The sequence below is a fragment of the Lissotriton vulgaris genome, chromosome 2_1 (genome assembly GCF_964263255.1).
Source record: "Lissotriton vulgaris chromosome 2_1, aLisVul1.2, whole genome shotgun sequence".
NCBI classification, from domain to species: Eukaryota; Metazoa; Chordata; class Amphibia; order Caudata; family Salamandridae; genus Lissotriton; species Lissotriton vulgaris.
The window spans coordinates 789,026,899-789,051,042 of record NC_141687.1 but is presented as its reverse complement, the minus strand read 5'-3'; the positions used below and the strand labels follow the sequence as shown (position 1 = coordinate 789,051,042).

The 24,144-nt window shown below is 44.9% G+C and overlaps 1 protein-coding gene across 1 annotated transcript in view; it reads left to right on the top strand.

Moving 5' to 3' along the window:
* The window catches only part of LOC147731162 (dynein axonemal heavy chain 11-like), a 962,811-nt gene that overhangs the window by 3,172 nt on the left and 935,495 nt on the right, over positions 1 to 24,144 (top strand). The window contains exon 3 of the mRNA XM_086954157.1: positions 12,911 to 13,010. Within this exon, the coding sequence (XP_086810283.1) occupies positions 12,911 to 13,010 (100 nt within the window). The remainder of the gene's footprint in view (positions 1 to 12,910; positions 13,011 to 24,144) is intronic.

Below are 24,144 nucleotides of genomic sequence, written 5' to 3'. Positions count from 1 at the left end.
GATCATTAATAAAAAGCACTGCAACTTTCTTTTTAGTGCACTGAAACGCAAGCAAGCTCTCTAATTAAGGGTGCATTAAAGATGGTAGACATATACTTCAACCACAAAGTACAAACGGAAAATAGCAAACAATACTATGACATAATGTTATAAAGGATAGCATTGTGCTCACTAGATTTACTAGTCTCTAGAAAACATTGACAGATTAACAGAAGCTGCTGGGCACATGCCAGATCTTTCATATTTGAACAAGTTCTCCTCCATGTTAAGGATATAGAAAGCATATCGGTACTATTAACATAATCTTTGAACGGTTCAAGTTTTTGTTTTATTTATACTTTTATTGTAAACTCATACCAAAAAGAAAAGACCACAGAACTCAGTACAAAAAGTAGGAACAATGCCATGCAGTGAACTACTGCACAGATACAGATATCAACACAGATCACATTGATACAACCAAATAACACAGTACATATTGGCACAATATACGGTACGTCAAGAGGTTTACAACCCTGGCATGTGCAATGTGAACACACAGTTGTGCAGAGTTCCCTTGGTAAGGGCCAAGGGCCCCCGCCAGAAACTAGGGGCATAGCTCCTGTCAGACATATACTGAGGGAATCAGGGGCAGCTTCCTGAGAGTTAGCATGTTCATCACTCAACGCTGTGCCCCATTGTGCTAGCAGATAGGTTACCAGCGAAGCCCAGATGTCCTTTGGTCAGGAGCATGCAGGCATCAACCCCCAGTGGGTGTCCTGATGTTCTTGGAAATAGACATCATCTCGCAGCCAGTGAGCTGATTGAGGCACAGGATGCCTGGCCCAATGAATGGCTACTCTATGCTTGGCGATAGTAGCAAGATAGCAGTGAATTTGCGCACACTTGAGGATGTGTCCTTCACATATTAAAGCAAATCCACCAATGGTGTCCTCTCTGGTGCATTATCCGTAATTAGCGGAATAGTTTCCAATACCTCAGACCAAAATCGCACAGATTGTAAAAATTTAGCAATAAGAGCAGTACACTGTAAACTGTATGTGTCATCTACCATTCCTATCCTAATCAACTGCGTGGGTGTATGATATACCCAATGCAGGTGTTTGAAAGGAATTAACCAAAGCCTGTTATTCTGGAAGAGGGCCCTGAATTGAGTGCAACAGTAGCAACACTGTTCCTCACTAATAGGGAATAGGGGAAGTTCAAGTCAGCAGAGCATCCTCACTAATAGGGAGTAGGGGAGTCGTGCAGAGGGTGTACAAACCATGGCACTCTCCTGCATCATTTCATAAAGGCGTGTGATTAGTTTGCACAGGGTTGGATTAGTAAACATAATTTCCAATGTGAAAGATATCGGATGAGTCACCAGAAATAAATTATGCATAGCGCCCAGCCGCACGTAACGTATGATAAGTAAGCACGTCCAGAGATGTAGAGACAGAGTGATCAAATATGTGGCTGGGAAATTAAGTGTCCCCATATATAAACATCACAAAATGACAAGAGTTGGAGTCATTGCAGGCGACTGTGAGTGCCAGTGCCCGTGGGGATTTGTGGATGTCCCCCAAGTGTCACTGCCAGAGCATACAGGTGGTCCAGTCCCACCCAATGTTGCAAGTTGTCCCACAGTCAGACGGTGTAAGCCACAGTATCAATCGGAGTTTGGGGCCACCTTGGAGGGAGATTCAAGGCAGTAGACAGAGAGCAGGGAGCTCTGTGATCATGTGCAGGTACTGTGTTTAGTTGAAATCGAGTGGAATGTAACTATTAATGAGCAAACTGAACTTGTGCACAGTATAACTAGAGTCCATGTCTGAGATGCATAGTCCACCCTGTTCGAAGGGATGAGTCAATCCTTCCCAAGATACCCAGGGTTGCATGCCTGCCCGTGTCAGTGTGAGTAGGTGAGACTTAAGACATTTGCAGAAATGGGCCGCCAGGGGAATAAGAAGATTAATAAATAGGTACATGAACTTCGGGAGCACTACCATTTTGGCCACGGTAACCCTCCCAACACTCGGTCCTCCACCTATGTCCTGAGCCTCTTGTAATTTACGTGCCACAGTTCATCCAAGTCCTGAACAAGCCTGACCCTCGGGTATCTCACCGGTTTTTCCACCCACCTCAAGGGAAACTCTGACTCAAGAGGTCTTGTGGCATCAGTGAGCGGAAATATGATGAATTTGGACCAATTGATAGTGATTCCAGCATGTCTGCCAAAGTTAATAATTTCTCGAATAATAGGAACAATGTTAGTTTGGGGGCCGTGAACATACAAGGTAACATCGTCTGCATGCATGGAGATCAAAATCCTCCTAAGTGTGATCGTAAGCCCCCTTTGTGAATTATGTTGCCTCAGCTGAGCTGCTAGGGGCTCAATTGCGACTGCAAGTAGAATGTCGACTGGGGGGCAAGTGATCACACCATTGACACATAGTAGGTCAACAGACTGAGTGTAGAGTAGTTTAATTAGGTGTAGAAATTGCTGTTGACTCCAATACGAACCATGAGGTGGAAAAGGTAAGGCCACTCAAGCGAGTCAAACGCCTTAGTGGCGTCAAGCACCCCCACTGCTACGCTAAGCTGGGGATTAACAGAGTGGAGAAGTGCAAAAAAGTTCCACGAGTTATGCGCTGTTTAGCTTCTGAGTACAAAGCCAAATGTTCTGGGCAGACAATATTCGGTAGCAGCGGAGGAGGTGGGAGGCAATTAGTTTAGCCAAAATGTTGTTGTCAATGTTTATCATGGAGAGTGGTCTGTAGGAGTCGCAGCACTGAGGGTTCTTGTCAACTTTCAAAATGGTAACAATGAGTGCCTCCTGGAGGAAGGGTGGTAGCACGCTGCGCGACAGGGACTCTTTGTGCGTGTCCAAAAGGTGGGCACTAAGGAGCGAGGCATACTCTTTATAAAGGGCTGCTGTTAAACCATCCAGGCCTATTGCCTTATCCTCAGAGAATCTATTAATGACCTGCACAATGTCCTCCACCGTAAAGGTTTCTTTTAAAAACTGCCCATCATCCAGTCAGAGCAATTGCAAGGTATCAAGGTAGGCAGTCAGGCCAGAAGATACATGTAGCAGAGAGGGAGCATATAAGTAGAATGAAGTCACAATGCGGTGTATAGATTTGACGCTCACATGGGCAGTCTGTTGGTCATCAACCTGCCCCACAACATGATCGCTAGCCTAGGGTTTGTGCAGCAGTCCAGCCAGAATCTTGCCCAACTTGTCCTCTTCACCGTAGCGTTGAGCAACCGCCTCCTACCCAAGATGTTCTATCTCTCTAAGCGCTGCCTAATCATACTCCAATAGCTTGTTCCTGAGGGATTCAAGCATGGCTGCACTATTGGTAGCAAAAAATGGGAGTTCCAGAGCTCTAATATCTGTCTCTTTTTGTGCAAGCTCCCTGCGCAGCATTCGAAGCACACCAGCCTGTTTATCAATGCATTTATCAATGCATTGCCCCATGAATCACAATCATGAACGCTTCCTAGGCCATGGATACTGAGTCAACGGAGTGCACATTATGCTCGAAGTAATCAATGATGGACGTTCTAATTTCTACCCTGAAAACCTGGTCCCTGAGCACATTAGGGAGAGTCTCTAGGGCAAGGTCTGTGAAGTAAGCTCCAGAAGGGCAATCTCGAAAAGGATAAAGACGTGATTGTAAAGCATCCTGGGGAGGTGCGTGACACTAGCAGTCCAGGTTACCACATCTCTGGTAACAACCCAGTAGTCTATTCTGGACCAGGTGTTGTGCGTTGACTTTAGTCATTTGCCCTCTGTACTGGCTGCATTTTGGAATGGCCGAATATCTGTGATAGGAGTGTATGCAGCTGTGCAGCAGCCCCCATATTTAGGCATTGAGTATCGCTTGACCTCTCTGCCCGAGCTTCTAAAATCACATTGAAATCCCACCCCCACTACACTGCACCTGGGCCCATGCCCCACACCAGTCTCCATACCCCAGCGCCAAAAATAGGGGCGTCCACATTGGGGCCATATATCAAAATCAGGATCATAGTGTGCCTCTGCAGCGTGCCCAATAAATTACAAACTTGCCCTGCGCTTCGCACAGCACCCAGCGCGTGCGCCATGGCAACTCCTTTCGGAGAAGTATAGCCACGCCCGACACATGGTTGGAATAATGGGCTATATGTAACTCTGCAATCCATCCCTGCACGCAAACGGGACTGATTCAATTCAGTTAAGTGCAGTTCCTTTAGCAGGGTAATGTCAATGTAATGTCTTTTAGGTATGCCAGCACTGGCCGGGTCTTGCGCCTATCATTTAGCCACTGTACATTAAAGGTCAAACATTTAGTAGGAGTCACTAGTGATCATGGGGAAACATTGTAATTCAAGACATATTTCCAACACAGAGCAAATGTATCAATAGCAACGAGAGACTGCACCTCTAACAAAGGAAAGGACAGTACAGTACAAAAGGCAACAAACAACTTACCCGTGTCTCACCCACCTCCCACTTCAGTTCCCTAATCGAGTGGGATTCTGCCACCCCTCCCTATAACAACAAGTTAGACCACAAACCAAAACTGTGGAGGGAATAATCCCCTGAGGAGATCAAGAGGTCTCAGCATACTCCCCAGCCAGTTATTGGCCGGTTGACCAGGAAACGTGGGTAAAGGCACATTCTGGAATGATTCAGATGCCTTCCTCATGGCGCTGGGGATGGTCTGTTGTAATCCAGCAGGTTCTCATCGTTTGGTCATTTCACCTTTCAGCAGGTGACCTATTCTGGGCCAGCAGCTGGGGTCCCATCAGTCCATGGCCATAGCAAAGGATGGATAGTGCAAGTATCAAGTGGCGATTAGTCATTGTCGCTTAAGCAGCCACAACTGAACCAGGGGACTTGGTGGCAGGGTTGTCCAGGCCACAAACAAACTTAGCTGTGGCCATGGGGTCTGTTAAATGATAGGATTTCCCATTTAGGATGAACCGAAGCTTGGCTGGCTAGATCAAGGAAACCGTGGTCCCAACTTTCTACCAAGTATGTTTAACTGGTAAGAATTTATAGCGCTCAGCCTTCACTGCCAACGCAAAGTCCGGGAATAGCAAGATGGTGTTTGCTTGGTATTGAAGGGGCCAGCAATCCATGGCAAAGGACAGTGCAGTGTTCCTGTCCCTGTAATTCAAGAGGTGGGCAATTATCGGACGCTCCAGGGGGTGTGTGCGGTCCCAAAGCATGGTGCGCCCGCTCCATGATGAACATGAGAGAATGATCATCCCCAAGTAATGACCTGAGCATAGATTCAACATGATACTCCATTCTGTCCATCTCCATCGATTCAGGGATACCAAGAATGAGAATGTGCAGTTGTTACAGCAGGAGTGTGCCTCGAGGTCTTCATTCTTACTTTTGATAACGTCTATAACTTTTTCCCATCCGAAGAAGCTGTTTCCCGGCAGTCGAGTGTCCATCTTCAGTATCGATTCAGAAAAGGGGGTGGTGATGGACAGAGTATCTGAATTAAGCAGAAAACTCCTACCCAGTCAACAGATCAGGGCTTGATCCATCACCGTTTTTTAGCTCACTGCACCATCCCAGCTCAGAACCTGGCTAATTGCAAATTAGTCTGTCCCTGGCCCAGTGCATCATGGGAACAGGGGAGACCAAACTACCAAGCCAATTCTTTTACTGGAAAGGAAATAAGCTTCCGGGGACCGGTTTCTGGCATTACAGCCGTCTTCGGCCCGGCTTCCTTGAATCCTGATGGTGCAGTGAGCAAGGGACTCACATCTGAGCATACCCTTCCACGCTTATGGTGGACAAAACGATTCAGAAAAGGGGGTGGTGATGGACAGAGTATCTGAATTAAGCAGAACACTCCTACCCAGTCAACAGATCAGGGCCTGATCCATCACCGTTTTTTAGCTCACTGCACCATCCCAGCTCAGAACCTGGCTACTTGCAAATTAGTCTGTCCCTGGCCCAGTGCATCATGGGAACAGGGGAGACCAAACTACCAAGCCAATTCTTTTACTGGAAAGGAAACAAGCTTCCGGGGACCGGTTTCTGGCATTACAGCCGTCTTCGGCCCGGCTTCCTTGAATCCTGATGGTGCAATGAGCAGACTGATTTGCATATAGCCAGGTTCTGAGCTGGGATGGTGCAGTGAGCTAAATAACGGTGATGGATCAAGCCCTGATCTTTGGACTGGGTAAGAGTGGTCTGCCTAATTCAGACACTCTGTTCATCACCACCCCCTTTTCTGAATCGTTTTTGGCCAGTATAGGTGTGGCAGGGTATACTCAGACATGAGTCCTTTGCTCACTGCACCATCAGGATTCAAGCAAGCCGGGCCGACGACGGCTGAAATGCCAGAAACCGGTCCCCGGTAGCTTGTCTCCTTTCTGGTGAAGAATTGGCTTGGTAGTTTAGTCTGCCCTGTTCCCATGATGCACTGGGCCAGGGACAGACTGATTTGCATATAGCCAGGTTCTGAGCTGGGATGGTGCAGTGAGCTAAATAACGGTGATGGATCAAGCCCTGATCTTTGGACTGGGTAAGAGTGGTCTGCTTAATTCAGACACTCTGTTCATCACCACCCCCTTTTCTCAATCGTTTTTGGCCACTATAGGTGTGGCAGGGTATACTCAGACATGAGTCCCTTGCTCACTGCACCATCAGGATTCAAGCAAGCCGGGCCGACGACGGCTGAAATGCCAGAAACCGGTCCCCGGTAGCTTGTCTCCTTTCTGGTGAAGAATTGGCTTGGTAGTTTAGTCTGCCCTGTTCCCATGATGCACTGGGCCAGGGACAGACTGATTTGCATATAGCCAGGTTCTGAGCTGGGATGGTGCAGTGAGCTAAATAACGGTGATGGATCAAGCCCTGATCTTTGGACTGGGTAAGAGTGGTCTGCTTAATTCAGACACTCTGTTCATCACCACCCCCTTTTCTGAATCATCTTCAGTATCGGGCATGCGGCACTACAGTTGACCTATTCGCTCCTCGTGCCGGTCTATCTTTTCCTTCAGGCAATCAAACCTATCTGTGAGGAGGTCTATTTTTGATTCAATGGTGTTTAAGCTGTGTTTGAAGTCTAGGAATCACTCAATATTCTCAAAGACCGTTTTGGCTTTGATGGTGCTGTTCTCAAGTGGTCGACCTCCTTTTTCCAACATAGAACCCAAAAAATTAAAGTCAGAGATTGCCTTTCTAAACCTTTGCCAGTCACCTTGGGCGTACCCAGGGCACTATTCTCTCTCCCAATCTATTCAACCTCTTCATGGAATCCCTCACCCTTATTCTTAAACAAGCGAAAGTCAGTTACCACCTCTATGCTGATGACACCCAACTTTACTATAGGATCAAATCTCATGCCGATGTCTTATATCTCAATGAAGCCTTGACTAAGATTCAATTGTGGTTTCATCATAACCACCTCAAACGTAACCCTAAAAAAACAGAAATCATTCTATTCTCTACTAAAAACAACTTGCTCCCTATTCAACACTGGATCTCTGACAGCAAAGCTCTCAACTGTGCTCTCTCCGTCTCTAACTCAGTCAAATCCCTCGGCATCAGAATCGACCTGAGCCTCAGTCTTACTCCCCACATAAAGAATTTGGCAAAAGGTGCTCTCTTCGCACTTCACCATCTTAAAAAAAATAAACCCTTTATTCCTGCAGATGACTTCAAATCAGTTGTGCAATCACTGGTTTGGTCTAAAATTGACTATGGTAATGCCACTCTCGCTGGAACTCCTAAAGTCCACCTAGCACATATCAAATCCATTCTGAACCTTGCTGCCAGGCTTATTACTGACTGTAAGCGTTTTGATCACATCTCCCCCGTTCTCAATGACCTTAAATGGCTTCCGATTGAAGGCAGATCCACCTACAAGACTGCTTGCATCCCGCACAAAGCCCTCCATCAAAATACCCCATTTTACCTCTCTGACAAACTCCACAAAGCGGGCTGTACTGGAACAATGAGGAACACTAACGCTCTTGTCCTTGTCCCTCCTTTATTAAAAAACAAATCAACACAGTCCCGCTCTTTCTCTGGAAATGCGCCCTCTATCTGGAATGCCCTCCCTAAAGATTTTGTTGCAACCCCTCCTACCCCAGCTTAAAAAAAACCTCAAGCTGCTCCTTCTCAATAAATACTGGGGTTCTTAATATATTGCCACTGGATTATAATTCCTACCCTTGCCTTATCAGTATAGGTCCCCTCTACTTATTGTGTCACCCCATCCCCCCCATTCTATTCTTTCATTTTGACGTCCTCCACCCACCTTCTTTATTTTTGGGGTAATGCCCACCTTCGTTAACTTGCATTCCCCTTACCCCTCACCCTCCACTGTTGTCCTTCACTTTCTCGCCCTCCTCACACACTAACTTTGCTTTCTTCCAGTTCTAATATTGTCTCATTACCTCAATGTACTAAAGTTAAATTGAAATTCTGTATTACCAAAACCTGTAAAGCGCTCTGATACTCTTGGGTCCAGCCAGCGCTATATAAAACCTTTAAATAAATAAATAGGAAAATGGATTTTATGTCTTACGCAGCTGAGGCTTCATCACAGTCCTGAAAGCCCTGCTCACGGCCCCCCGGGCTCCAGCTCTGCGGTGCGCATGAGATGCCAAGACTCTAAATACAATTTGGACTGTTTATTATCACCTTTCTCTATGTTGCAGGCCAGAGGACTCGGGCAAAGTCAGTGTTGTCGAACGTGCACCAAGGTCGCCGACCCCAGAGAGGCAGATCGCGCAGTGACAGAGATCCCACCAGGGCCGGACTGGGAACTGAAAGAAGCCCTGGCAAATTTTGGCAGAGCAGCCCCCGTTCAGCTTGTAGCGAGCGAGCCCAGCGAACGAGCCCGACTACTACTTGTGTCATAAAAGCCTTTGCATGCAAGGCATGAGCTTATATGCAATATGTGGTGTGCAGGAAATAAAACCAAAACAACATATAAAGTCTCATATTTAGTCATACCCTACAGAACATATATACTTATTGCTTTTACAAACAAGCGAAGTGATTTGGAGTGAGGGAGAGGACATACAAAGGAAGAAAGCAAGAAACCAAATGCACTCTCACAAAGAGCTGAATGAAAAATAAGAAACGAGTACCCTAAATGTAAGGAGTGCGAAGGATACTAGTCAGCCAATCAAAAGGATGGTAAAGAAGTTTGCCGCCAGGAGAAGGGCAAATACAAGAGGAAGGCAAGCCATCGAATAGGAAGCAAGCGAAGGAGTGTGATAATGAAGCCAACCAATAGTAAGCAATGGGTGGGATCTAAAAAGTGAAAGTGGTATTTGGGTTGAGGAGGGTTTCTTAGAACTCGAGATGAACTTCACCCAAAAGAAACCTCCACTCCATAGCTGTAGATTAGACACCTTTTCAGCAGCACTCTAGGTGATAAAAAGCAATATCTCCTCAAGGAAGTCACATTTACGTCTCACAAAGACAAGTAATTGGTATGATAATAAAAATATCCATCCCAATCTTTCCACTTCTCTATTACTTCAACCATGCCCGTTCACAACCATGCCCCAAATCTCAGATTGGACAAACTACTGCAGCAACCAGCTGAGCAGACTTTATTATATGAAATACGATAAAGGGAACTGAAGAGCTGTTCGAAGCTACCAGCATACGGAAAACCCTAAAAATTAGCATCTGTCTCGCACACTTCATCAAACACACTGCTAGGTGATGCATCTCATAACACGATAACCGCACCTCAGTGGTCATCACGCACGACATGGAAACATTTCCCACAAAGGACCAAAATAAAGACATCCTTCCAACCATACACTCTACAAAGTGTACCATGCTACTCATGTAGGCAAGCACTTCAGCACCCTACATAGGGGTGGTAAGTGCTATTTAAATGTTGCAATACAATACAATTCGGTCAGATTTGACGAATCATGAAATGTTGGTCACTGAGGTTTGCTAAATAATTACCAGCAATGACAAAATCAGCCCATTAAGATTTGCAATTTAGTTACACAGACCAAAATGGAAATCACAATTAATGTACAGCACACTGCGAGGCCCATCATCAACTGACTTACTGGTGATGTATAGCATTAAGTAAACATACATACAGAATATAATAAAAATCTGCACATTTACTATGAGTTTTGGAAATAGTTAATAAGACTGAAGGCATTTAGACACAACGAAGTGAATACTCAATTAGATTACAACCTTTACTTATGTTCCCTCCCACGCTTTAGTGAAGCAAATGCTTCTTTGTTACATCATAGTTATGATGATCTATGTATTTTCAGTAAACGTTTCTCTAGGAAGTAAGCAGCCCAGGCACACTACAACAATTTATATATTGCCAGAAGGTCTAATGTGCGCTGCAGTGTGCCCCCTTCACAGAATGTAAACGAGCATTCAAAAAGCTGCCTTGAAACATGGCTTACAGTCAAGGGGAAAAAAGCGCTGAGATGCGACCAGCATTGACCACGTAACAGCTTTTTTAAGCCGTGTTGCACAGATCCTAGAGAGTTATCCTAGCAATCTATCAGGAGCTCATTCCAATACATTAATTCCAGTATCTTATTGACACATGCAATACTGCAGATACTAGATGGAAACAATTAAATCATTACCAAAGAAATTATTCACTCATTAGATAGGAGTTCCTCCCTTTTACTTTGCTCCCTTTCATTCTTTGCAGTATTCAAAATGTACTGTTAAAACATTTCTGTACAATGTTTTTTTCAGTAAACAAAATGTATACGGTATTTGAATTAATTGAAGGGGAGAGATAACGTGCAAACGATGAAAGTACCAAAAATGAAAGATTGGCCTTTTTTCAATAGCATGTATGAGATTTTGAAAGCATATGCTAAAGTTACGCAAATGGTTGCTTCCAAAGTCCAAGCAATCTACATGCATGAACGAAAATAAAACACATTATTGGAATATAGAATAAGTGTGAGCCCCCCTCCGAAAAATATTTTTGACGCAGGTATCACACTGGCAATTCATACGAGGTCTTAGTTTCTCATAGAAGCTAATTTCTGGGAAATGTCACATATGTAACAAAACACAGTACGTGCTTACCATTTGTATTTCATAAAACAATAACCCCAGCAAATTATTGTACAGCCGTTGAGCTTTCACTTCCACTAGATATTGTAGTGTTAAGCACAGGATGAGGAGGTAGAGGCGCCTAGTGGTAGTTTGTTTCCTTGCCCCGAGGCTGATGACACTTCTTCCCAGCTTCGAGGCCGGAGGTGTTTTCTCCCCAGGACCTACGTATACAAGTGTGAAGTAATTTATCCCAGAATCCGCCTAATGGCTTTTGTTTTTAATTGCGGCCCGGACCCGATCACGCGGCTCGCGCCCCCCACCCAGCCATAAAACTCACGCAGGGGAGGGGGTGGCCTGTCACTCACCTTTGGCTGTGGGCTGCGGGCTGTGGGCGCTGGGCGGCAGACACGGAGGCAGGCCACTCTCCATCTATGCCATTGCCAGCCTGTCTTTCAGTCGTCTCTCCCACGCGCAGTTTATTACACCGACCCGCCGAGCCCCAATGCGCTTGCGCACTCCACCCTAAGGGTGAATGACTATACCGTGGCGCGCAGACCGAGAGTAGACGTCACTGCGCGCCGCGCATCACGGTTCAAGAAACTTCCAACCCAGTCAGAGGTCACAGGCTGAATTTTAATAATTAAAATAAAATCGGATGACATCAAGTACACGGTCCCTGGACAGTGCGTGCAGCAGCAGCTGCATTTTATGCAGATTGTGCTAGTTTGCTCGGTCCCGCCAAATCGAACCCAGCAACAAAACCGGCCTCCTGTCACCAAACCGGCCCCCACCCCGTCCAGCCTACCGGGGGATTGCCCGGTGCCCGGAATTGCCAGTCTGGGCCTGGATCCCACCACCCCCCAGGAAGCAAGAACCGGGGGGCATGAGCAGATCCACTCCCACTCCATGCGTGAGCTCGCCCTCTGCAGGCTCGAGGCGTGTGGGAGTGTGTCACCGGATGCTCCAAGGGGGTTGGGCCCGCATCCAAGCAAGGAGTGTCCAGTGCAGTTCCAATCCCCTCGTCGGACCCTGCCACACCACAGATATCCTAAACTGGGTGACAGGAACATGCCCAAGGCACTCAATGAGATTGTAAGGCAGCCCCTGCCCACACTGCATAAGGGGACCAGAGCAGCGGGTGAGGTAAGCAGCAGGGAGGGCCCACAACCGCAGCCCCGCCCACACCAACACACACCTGGCCCAAAGTTCCATGGCCAACTCCCTCAGCTACTAATTCTCACTTGGCGGGCCACACAGAATCACTCCCAGGTGGCCCACACAGCCGTCGCAGGTACTTTGCTAAGTGTCTTTTAAAAGTTCCCAAATGTTACGGACTGGTGGTCGTGCCTTTTCAGCATGTGCGCCTCAGATATGGAATCAGCTACCAAAGCACCTTCTGCTTCGTTCCATCAGTTTTTCCTTCCAGATAAAGTAAAAAACCTTACATTTCCAAATGGCTACAGGTAGCTTCACCCCTTTTTGGCATGCAATTAATGTAATTATTTGTTTTTGCGTTGTGAAATCACGTTCAAACCCAAGGGTATCGGTGTGATGTAAATGCCATTGTGCTCCTCAGCACGTTTAGGTGTGAAGATTGTGTGTAGTTTAACAAAAAATATGTAATGCTAAAGCTATTTACTCAGTTGTTTCCCCTTCAACATAGATTAAAGTTTTAATTAGAGTTTCACATAAGCAAAACACCTGTGATAAAGAAGGTACAGATGTCTACTTCTGTGGTTCATATATGTTCATTGTGGTCCTGTGAACTGATAAAATGATTGACTGAAACAACAAAGTGATGTATAACATTTATGAGCACCTCGTTTATATACATACATTTTCGTTAAACGTGTATAGACATTATCATGTTTTTCTAATTTTCAGTTACAACATTCAGAGATCCAAAGGGTAATAGCCATCTTGAAGTCGAGTAAGAGCAGCTACTATCCAGGCTTCAGAGAACTTATCTTGAATGTCAAAGAAGGTAATGCAGCAATAAAACTTTAAATAGCAATACTGCTCAAATGTCAGAAATGCGATTGCCTTTTTTTTCCTCAGCTCATTCCTTTTTCATCACAAATGCCTCGATAACATTTTATTATTTGTATATTTTATTTGACTTGACAAAATTAGCAAATAATTGATATGGCATGTTAGCTTTTGAGATCACATATGCTGATTTCATATGCATAATCTGAAAGCGAATGTACCATTCCATTTTTGTGCCACTTTTGTTCGTCAAATAAAAGATAGGGTCGTGTAGACTTCTTATTGCACATACATAGTGTCATTTGGTCCAGATTATTAGACTACCTGTAATTTGCACTTTCCCATTTTTCCTTTCTCTCTCTCAACATAGCTTTTCCATGCAAAGTGGCAATATTCCCTTTTGAGTTCTAGTTGGACGTTCTGTTTTCTGGCAAGTTAACTTTAGTACCTCTTTCCTTGCGACTTTGATGCTGGAATTATTGAGTGATCGTTTTACTAGATACAACTTTAAAGTGATAGGAAACTCCCGATTTAAATATAATAATTCACATGCAGACAACTGTGTGACTACCACAGGCAGTAATTGTAGTATTTATGAGATTAGCAGTGTGTAAGATCAAAATTTGCAATTCCGCACACTCCTAGTAAAACATAGCACTGCTTAAAATGTGCGCAATAGTCTCTTTTGGATGTTGGGGAGAGCTGAATTCACATGATTATTTCAATGTTGTGGTCCTCTGCTTTGCTCTGATGTCAAGGTGTGTTGAAGACTGGATGTTGTGAACTCTGTCAAGTTTCATTCTTGATTTGCCTAAGGAACTTCTAGCAGTATCCAGGCTGCCTTCCAGTATGTAATAGCACATGTGAAATGTCGAATTAGCTCTTTAAGAAGGCCTCATTTAGGAGGAAAGTCCTCAAATGGCAAAAAAACCTGTGCTCTCTTATAACTCTTGGTTGGAGATTAAGAGTATGCAGAAGTTGATAAGCAAGGCAGCAAACATAGAAGTGGAAACAGGCAAGCAAAGATATCCAGTCGAAAATCTAAATGGAATCCACTGCAAGGAAAAACAAGCAGTGGTAGAGCCAATAGGTCTGACCTCAGGACCTTATAAGTGTTTAGCCAAAGCTATAAGCTTCACCAATGTCTTTAGCTATGTTGTAGAGCATTGCGGCTGCTGAACAGCATGTTGAAAAGTTATAATAAAAAACTGTTATAAGCATTTTTGTTATGTTAACCAAGAAGACATTATGTACAATTGAACGACCTTATTAAAAAAAAGAATTACCATAAAAAAAATGTATTCTAGTTTTTTGTCCTTGCAATGCTGGCAACTTCTTCCTGCTTGTTTGTGTGTTACGGGGTAGAGGGGAAATAAACAAGTGGAGGGTTGAGGTTGGGAAATAGTAACAGAATTAAAACACGCACAGCAGATGGAAACTAAGGGAGAATCAACAGATGTCAGATTCTGTGGGAAGACTGAGGAGGTGCTGAGTGATGCTGGGGTGGTGCTGAGGTGGTGGTGCTTGAGCGCATAGATGATGCTGTGCTGATGCGGTGCTGTGGTGGTGTTCAGTGAAATTGAAGAGATGCTGCACTAATGCTGAGTGATGCTGTGGCGGTGTTGAGTAATGCTGTGCTGATGCTGAGTGATGCTATGGTGGTGCTGAGTCATGCTGAGGTGGAGGTGCTGCACTGGTGCTCAGGTGGTGCTGAGTGATACAGAGCTGGTGCTGTGCTGCACCGATGCTGAAGTTGTGCTGAGTTGCTGCTGAGATGGGGCTGCCCTGGTGCTGAGATGGTGCATCACAAGTGGTGATGCACTGATGATGAGGTGGTGCTGTGCTGATGCTGAGATGGTGGTGTGCTGATGCTGAGGTTGTGCTTAGTGATATGGTGGTGGTGCTGAGTGATGCTGTGGTGCTGCTGAGTGATGCTTTGGTGGTGCTGAATGATGCTGAGGTGATGCTGCGGTGGTACTCAGGTGGTTCTATTCTGATCATGAGGTGGTGCTGAATGATCCTGAGGAAGTGCTGTGCTGAGGCGATGCTGCACTGATGCTGAGGAGATGCTGCTCTGAGGTTGAAAATGGTGTTACCCTTGTTCTGAGTTGCTGCTGAGGTGGGGATGTGCTGGTGCTGAGGTGGGGCTGTGCTGGTGCACTGATGTGGAGGTGGTGCTGTGCTCATTCTGAGATGATGCTCTGCTGATGTTGAGTTGGTGCTGAGGTCTTGCTGCGATGATGCTAAGTTGGTGCTGCACCGGTTGTGGTGCACTGATGAAGAGATTGTGCTGTGCTGATGTTAAAGGGGTGCTGATCTGGTGTCAGGTGGTGCTGAGTGATGCTGAGTTGGTGTTGTGCTGAGATGATGCTGTGCTGAAGCTGCACTGATGCTGAAGTTGTGCTGCATTTGGGCTGAAATATTGCTGAGGTGGGGCTGCGCTGGTGCTGAGGGGGGCTGCACTGGTGGTGGTGCACTGATGCAGAGGTGGTGCTTTGATGATGCTGAGATTGTGCTGTGCTGATGTTAAGGTGGTGCAGTGGTGGTGTTCACCTGGTGGTGCGCTGATACTGAGGTGGTGCTGCGCTGATGCTGAGGTGGCGCTGCACTGATTCTGAGGTGGTGCTGCACTGATGCTGAGGTGGTGCTGCACTGATGCTGAGGTGGTCCTGCACTGATGCTGAGGTGGTGCTGTGCTGATGCTAATGTGGTGCTGCGTGGATGGTGAGCTGGTGCTGAGGTGGCGGTGTGCTTGTGTGGAACTTGTGCTCAGGTGGTGCTGAGTGATGCTTTGCTGGTTCTCAGGTGGTGCTGTGCTGGTGCTAAGGTAGTACTTGGTGATGCTGAGTTGGTGCTGTGCTGGTGTTGAGGTGATGCTGCACTGGTGCTGTGTTGGTGCTGAGTTGGTGCTGCGCTGGTGGTGGTGTATTAATGCAGAGGTGGTGCTGTGCTAATGCTGAGGTGGTGCTTTGGTGGTGTTAAGTGATGCTGAGGAGATGCTGTGCTGGTGCTGAGGTGGTGCTGAGTGATGCTGTGGTGGGCAGAGTGATGCTGTGATGGTGCTGAGTGATGCTATGGTGGTGCTGAGTCATACTGAGTTGATGGTGCTGCTCTGGTGCTCAGGTGGTGCAGAGCTGGTGTTCGGGTGGTGCAGAGTGTTGCTGAGTTGGTGCTGTGCTGAGGTGATTGTTAGACCTGGCATCCTTGGTGTATTTTTCTTTTTGCTTCTGGCCTCCTGTTTGTGAGTGTGTGCTGCATTTCCATTTTGCTGGTTTTTGAACACTGGGCACTTTAACACTGCTGATCAGTGCTAAATTGCAAGTGCTCCCTGTGTAAATTATGACTGTGATTGTTTAGTCATGATTGGGATATTTGATTTACTTGTAAGACATGGTAAAGTGCACTGTGTGTGCCCAGGGCTACTAATGGGCCTGCAGCACTGATTGTGCCACCCACGTGAGTAGCCCTGTAACCACGTCTCAGACCTGCCACTGCAGTGTCTGTGAGTTCATTTTTAAACTAACGATAAAATCATGAACTACTACAATTCTAAACATAAAGTACACATCAATTTATTAAAGTAACAGAAATAAAAACAGTTAACATTTATACATCATACAATTGCTAAAAAACAATTAAAAGTTCAACTAATAATACAATCTATTGTGACCTGCACAATGCAACAGACAGACAAAAATTTGTTGTAAAACGTAAAGCATTGTAAAGTACAAGTGGTACTTTCAATACTATAATTTCATCACTCCCTAGTTTTATGGCCACAAATTTGTATATCAACAGGGGAGGAGAGGACTTGAATTGTACAGGAGTTTGGCGTTGACGCGTTTCGGTGGTTCTGAAGCGAATATGTTCCACCTTTATCAAGACTAAAGTTCGATGTCTGTCTTGTTTCAGGGTCTGTACAATTCCCCGGTGTGTTTCTGTGCGATGTGATTAGCTGATGGGTCTGTTCTCTACCACGTTTTTAAGAAGTAAAATAGGATAGATTCAACCAGAACTCCCAGAAGCAGCGTGATTGATCCGCTTTAGGAGGGGAGATTGTATTCCCGCTCGAGGAAACTGCTAGAGCGCTCCACCTTAAAAATCAGCTTTACCTGACAGCGAAAAACGTGTCAAGCGCCCATCATTTTCCAGCAAAACCTCGCTAACGTAAACGTTCTTCTTTCCAGTTTGGAGAAGATTCTCCACTCGATTTTAGAGATGGAACTTGAATGATCTCCTTCAGGAACCATTGTAATTTGTACACCGTCGTAATCTATAAAGTGACATCATTCAACATTCTGAAGAGATTATACAGGAATCTATCCTATTTTACTTCTTAAAAACGTGGTAGAGAACAGACCCATCAGCTAATCACATAGCCAGGTTCTGAGCTGGGATGGTGCAGTGAGCTAAAAAACGGTGTTGGATCTAGCCCTGATCTCTTGACTGGGTGAGAGTATTCTGCTTAATTCAGAAACTCTGTCCATCACCACCCCTTGTTGTTTAATTATTTTGTCCACCATAAGCGTGGAAGGGTATACTCAGATGTGAATCCCTTGCTCATTGCACCATCAGGATTCAAGCAAGCCGGGCCGAAGACGGCTGTAATGCCAGAAACCGGTCCCCGGAAGCTTGTTTCCTTCCCAGTGAAAGAATTGGCTTTGTAGTTTGGTTTGCCCTGTTCCCATCATGCACTGGGACAGGAACAGACTAATTTGCATATAGCCAGGTTCTGAGCTGGGATGGTGCAGTGAGCTAAAAAACGGTGTTGGATCTAGCCCTGATCTCTTGACTGGGTGAGAGTATTCTGCTTAATTCAGAAACTCTGTCCATCACCACCCCTTGTTGTTTAAACCCTTCGCTGCGGCCGCGATTTTACTGCTGTGCGGTAAACAAAAGGACAGTGCGGGGCCGTGACGAACCCCAGCAGTCATCAGCACACGCCCACCGTGGGGCGTGACGGCTGGGGTTCGTCACCAGCATGGGAGGGGTTAATTATTTTGTCCATCATAAGCGTGGAAGGGTATACTCAGATGTGAGTCCCTTGTTCATTGCACCATCAGGATTCAAGCAAGCCGGGCCGAAGACGGCTGTAATGCCAGAAACCGGTCCCCGGAAGCTTGTTTCCTTCCCAGTGAAAGAATTGGCTTTGTAGTTTGGTTTGCCCTGTTCCCATCATGCACTGGGACAGGAACAGACTAATTTGCATATAGCCAGGTTCTGAGCTGGGATGGGGCAGTGAGCTAAAAAAAGGTGTTAGATCTAGCCCTGATCTCTTGACTGGGTGAGAGTATTCTGCTTAATTCAGAAACTCTGTCCATCACCACCCCTTGTTGTTTAATTATTTTGTCCACCATAAGCGTGGAAGGGTATACTCAGATGTGAGTCCCTTGCTCATTGCACCATCAGGATTCAAGCAAGCCGGGCCGAAGACGGCTGTAATGCCAGAAACCGGTCCCTGGAAGCTTGTTTCCTTCCCAGTGAAAGAATTGGCTTTGTAGTTTGGTTTGCCCTGTTCCCATCATGCACTGGGACAGGAACAGACTAATTTGCATATAGCCAGGGTCTGAGCTGGGATGGTGCAGTGAGCTAAAAAACGGTGTTGGATCTAGCCCTGATCTCTTGACTGGGTGAGAGTATTCTGCTTAATTCAGAAACTCTGTCCATCACCACCCCTTGTTGTTTAATTACTTTTAGAAAGTGGGCATTTTCTTGCTTTACCATTCTGTGCCTCGGCCTGCCTGTGGAATCCACGTCTCGTTCAGACTGACAGTTGGGCTGTTTGTGCATTCACTCTAGACACACAGATGATGGACGGAATGCAGAGAAAATCCAATGTTCAACCCCAGTCAAGAGATCTGGCTAAATCCATTGTTGTTTTGCTCACCATGCCACTCCAGTTTGAACCCAGCCATATGCAAACCAGTCTTAACCTTATGCCTCATGGGAACAGTCCAGCCCGAACTGCCTAGCCAGGGCCTCCCTGGACCAGAAATAAGCATCCTGGGACCGGTTTTGGCGCATCACCCCCTATCAGCCAGGCTAGCTCAAATCCAGTGACATAGTGAGCCTGGGACCCACATCTGGACATACCCGGCACACTTATGGTGAGAAAGCAAAAGACACACAGATGATGGACGGAATGCAGAGCAAATCAAACATTCAACCCCATTCAAGAGATCTGGGTTAAATCCATTGTTCGTTTGCTTACTATGCCACCCCAGTTTGAACCCAGCCATATGCAAATCAGTCTTGACTCTGTGCCTCAGGGGAACAGTCCAGTCCAAACTGCCAAGCCAGGTTCTCCCTGGACCAGAAACAAGGCAACTTTCCACTCACTCTCGTCCTCAGCGCCAAGAAACTGCGTGATCTATGTGCACTCTATAAGTCATTTCAACTTCAACTTCAACCTGGGACCGGTTTCGGGCATCACCACTTATTAGCCAGGCTAGCTTGAATCCAGTGACTCAGTGAGCCCAGGACCCACGTCTGGGCATACCTGAAGCACTTATGGCGAGAAAGCAAAAGACACACAGATGTTGGATGGAACACAGAGAAAATCAAACATTTACCCCCAGTCAAGAGATCTGTAATAAATCCATTGTTCTTTTGTCACCATGCCACCCCAGTTTGGACCCAGCCATATGCAAATCAGCCTTGACCCTGTGCCTCATGGAAACGGATGTACCATGTTACAACGCATACCGTTACAACTACCTACCATTACAACGCGACCATTACAACGCATACCATTACAACGCATAGCGCTTTGGGGTGCTGGATAGTGGTAAGTATAATGTACTATTCTAACTCCAGTCCCCGTGGATAGTAGGGAAGGTGTTGGATAGTAAATTATACTTATTCCCTATCCTAGAGCGCCCCCCAGCGCAATGCGTTGTAATGGTATGCGTTGTAAAAGTCGCGTTGTAATGGTAGTGTGGAGTAAAAGATGCGTTGTAACGGGTGTATACCCATGGAAACAGTCCAGCCTGAATTGCCAAGCCAGGTCCTCCCTGGACTGGAAACAAGCATCCTCAGACTGGACAGAGGTATTTTATTCTTGGGTTACATTCCCAGCTGCAGACACACTCAAACAACTGTTTCAAACTTACTTTGAAGATGAGACACCAGAAGAATATTTTTCGTACGTGGACATAAAAGTCCTGTTAACTTACCAAGAGCATATAAATTGGTTTAAAGACACCCTCCTTCACACCGTAGAAAATGTGCGACTCTGTCTGCTCTGTAAAAAAGGAATGACCTGGATGGTCTTAGCTTCGTATGCACCACATCCTGACATTTACAGCTTAGGAGCAGCAGAAATGTGCACGCTATACGAAAATTTAGTGAAAATATAGAGAAATCAGTAGCCGTTGATCTCCTCTCACTTCCATACAGGAAGTTCAGATGGAACGTTTAATATCAAATGAAGACTCCACTTTCCAAAATGAAGCAGTAAACAATAGTGAAATTATGATTCTCCCAATTGAAATAACTACAACTGTACAATCAACAAGTACAGAATTTTCAATTCAAAACATTAACGTTGTCTATGTCAACATTCCACATATTGAGTCATCTCCTAGTTCTACAAAACCTGTAGAGCTGCCAAAAATAGACCGGATGGTGGTTGGCTACTTCCCGCATTATGATGACTTTTCATCAGATCCAAGTGAACCTGACCTGCCAAAATTGCCACTCTCTTTCAAGCTACAAGTTTATTCTCCCAATCTATGGCTAAAAACAACATACCTTTTAGCTCCCGGGATACATGTCTGGGTTACAATTGGATTACTTTTCCTGAAACTCTGGATTGGTTTGGTGACTGTCTTTTTGCTACTTCTGATTGGACATTATCTACCAGAACGCTCTGCAGTCCAACATGTAAACTTTGTTCTGAAACCATATGCATCCTCTCACCGTGAACTGAGGGACCTGTCCCTGGTGAACATTACAGCAGTTCCAGTTCCTGCTGGAATAGTGTGGGACAGGGTATCGTATAATGTATATGGTCTACTGAACTTTTGCAACTTAAATATTTGTTTAAAATTTCTTTAAATGATATCATCACCTCTAGTACATTCTCTGATGATTGGGACATTGAAACTGTGCAACATTTGCCTTCAGATCTAGAGCAATCAGCAGCATTTTCGAATGATGAATTGTATGATGGTACAAGTCATTTTGGGGCATGTTCTGTTATCAATATTATGGTTACCATTTTTTACACAAAGCTAGTATCCCACGTGCTGTTTATAATTACACCCAATGGGAAGACTGCACATCACTTCCAAAAGGTAGTTCAAAAACATTTATACAAAGGTTTGCATATTCTTCTGGTTTTGACACATCAGACCTAGCCTCTTATTACTATAGGCTTACATTTACATAGAAACATATGCTCATGAACACCAAGCTATTTACTCTGCTTCCTTTATTTCCCAACTGTCTATACAAGCTTTCAACTTGTAGAAAGATACAATAGACACAAAATCTGTCTGGGTAACAAGAGTTTGGCAGGTTAAGGGACAAGAGGCCTTATTTCCTGAATAAAACAGTGCAATAGACTTCCTGTCTTGGTTTAGCTAATGCAAAAAACTTGAACATACCTCGCATTTCCACATTTGCACACTTTGCACATTGGAAGCAAAACACAAAGTATAGTGAGGATACATTAGATGTCATGTTACGCAATGGATTGTACAATACATCAGGCCCTTATCAGCAGGGTTGGTTGGTTTGGCCTCTAGACACAAATACATGTCAGTATAGATTCCTGGGTGACACAGGGTGGTTTAAGATCAACAGGCCTTACCTAAGCTATGTACAATCAGAACACGCAGGGGTAGTGACATCATATAGTGTTGGGAAGTTATGCCTAGATTGGCTAAAGACCTCAACACTTTCCCAGGTGAAACAACACTTGTCCCATCTTTCTGATGACTTGGATCTCAGGATGCAGTCTCTCCCTCAGCGGCTGCTGAGGGAATTGGATGGCATCACCTTTGCTCCATAAATCTGCTTCAAACTGTGCCTCTGGGATCATCATCTGCGGTTATGAACAGCAACAATGTTGTGTCTGCCACTCAGAACACATGAAATGATTGGCTGTTTTCAGTGTGGGAACAATTCGGCTTATTTGTTAAACAAGATTTATCTGAAACAGTTTTTGTTTTGCTTTCATTTTGCTAAGCACCATGGCTTTTGGAGTGCTTAGGATGTCAAACAAGTATAATGACTTTAAAACTTTTATGAATATTTTAAAGTGAACCTTGCTTTTAGACTTGGTTAAAGAGTAGTTGTTTACCTTTTTATATAAATGAGATATGGCCTTTTTTTTTTGATCGCCTTAATATATCTCCCCTTAGGATGAGGAGTGGGTTATATATTCCCGGATTAGGCCCATGTAGCGAGGCAATTTATTCCTTACATTGTCCTAGAAAATAACCTTTCAACAGTGAACTTTTGCACACATTTGCATGCACGACAATGTTGGATTAGTTTCTTTGAAACTACCTTGTTTACACATCTAGCTACGCACAACATTATCACAATGCCTTAATCATCATTAGGGCTCCCAGTTTTATGGTATTTATTTTTTAACATTTCCGCCTGTATTTATCCATATTTATTTTTGGGCCATTTTATCTGTATTTATCCATATTTATTTTGTGTTTTGCGTATAAATGATGTTAAAAAACTGTACATTTCCATATTTATTTAACTGATAGATGCACACTCATACTTTGATGTCTGTCGTGGTTTAGCTATTTAAGCTGTCAACTATTACATAACAATACATCCACTGGTAAATACTAACATTATACCATAAATGAATGTTAACATATGCTGTTATTTAAATACATTTCATCCTGTTTTTTAATTTCCCATGCTGTCCATATGCTCAGCTGCTGGCCTATAATTCATCACAGACAGCATGGAGAGTCACTTAAAAGGAGCACCGTTTTCTGTATTTATCCACTTTTAAAAATAAATGCAGGCAGAAAACACATTGTTTTCTGTCTGTATTGATCTGTAAAAATCCATCCTCCTATCTTCATCCACTGGGCGACACCACTGTCTACATATCCATAACATCACTAATCTAGCACGCACATCGGGAAGGCTGTTTTTTATTATAAATAATGGGCATCCCAAAAGATTGGGAGAGGAGGCACTTCTGCTGACACCGAAGGTCCCTGCATGCTGAGAAAGCACTACACACCGGTCTGACATTCCATGAGGGGTGTCGAACCTGAGACCAAGACTGGGTCCTTCACTCTTTCCCATCAGGTAATGGGGTTGAGTCGTCCCTTGGGGGGATTCTAGGCTCTACACCCATACACCCTCTAGGTCCACTTAGAGTAGGGTCCGCATCGTAGGAGTACGCTACTATATATTCCATTGTTTCAGCACCATGGTAGAAACTTATCTACTATTCACTCTTTTGGTGCTTGTAATCTCCTTTGTATGCCCCTGTCTACTAATAATTGCAGCACACATATTTTATGCAAGAATAACGTTGGTTCAATAAATATTATTAAAAACGCCCCACTGTGTGTTCTGTTTAATTTTCTGAGAGAAAGAAAGCATGAGTGACTGAGCAAAACATTTTGCAATGTTTGCACGATCCCTGAGTAATCAGGATTGTCATAAAAAGTGGTTGCCAGAAACTGCTCGCTGCCTGGTAGGTTAAGGGGGCATACAGTGGCACTGTGAGCTAGCTGGTCTCTAGGCCAAGATATCCTGTGGGGTGTCTGGAATCAGCCCTGACACCGAGCCCTTACTTTATGCTGTCCAAACAATGCGCAGATCCTATGGATTAGTAGGAACTACACAACACTGGAGCCATGTCAGAGCAAGGCAGGATCTGTGCAATACTAAGACTATCCTTTGAAGTATGCCTGCTTCAAAGATGGAAAGAGGTATAAGTATTGGACCTGTGACCCTACGTTGTTAGAACACTTCAGGACTAAGAGAAGATTCTGCCAAGAAGAAGAGCTGGAGAAGTTGTAAGAGGAGAACTGCCACTATGCTTGTTGCTGTGTTGTGCTGGCCTACTGCTTCCTGCTTCTGTCTCGGACAGTGAAAGGACTGGACTTTGCTTTCTGTATCCTGCTTGTCAAGGT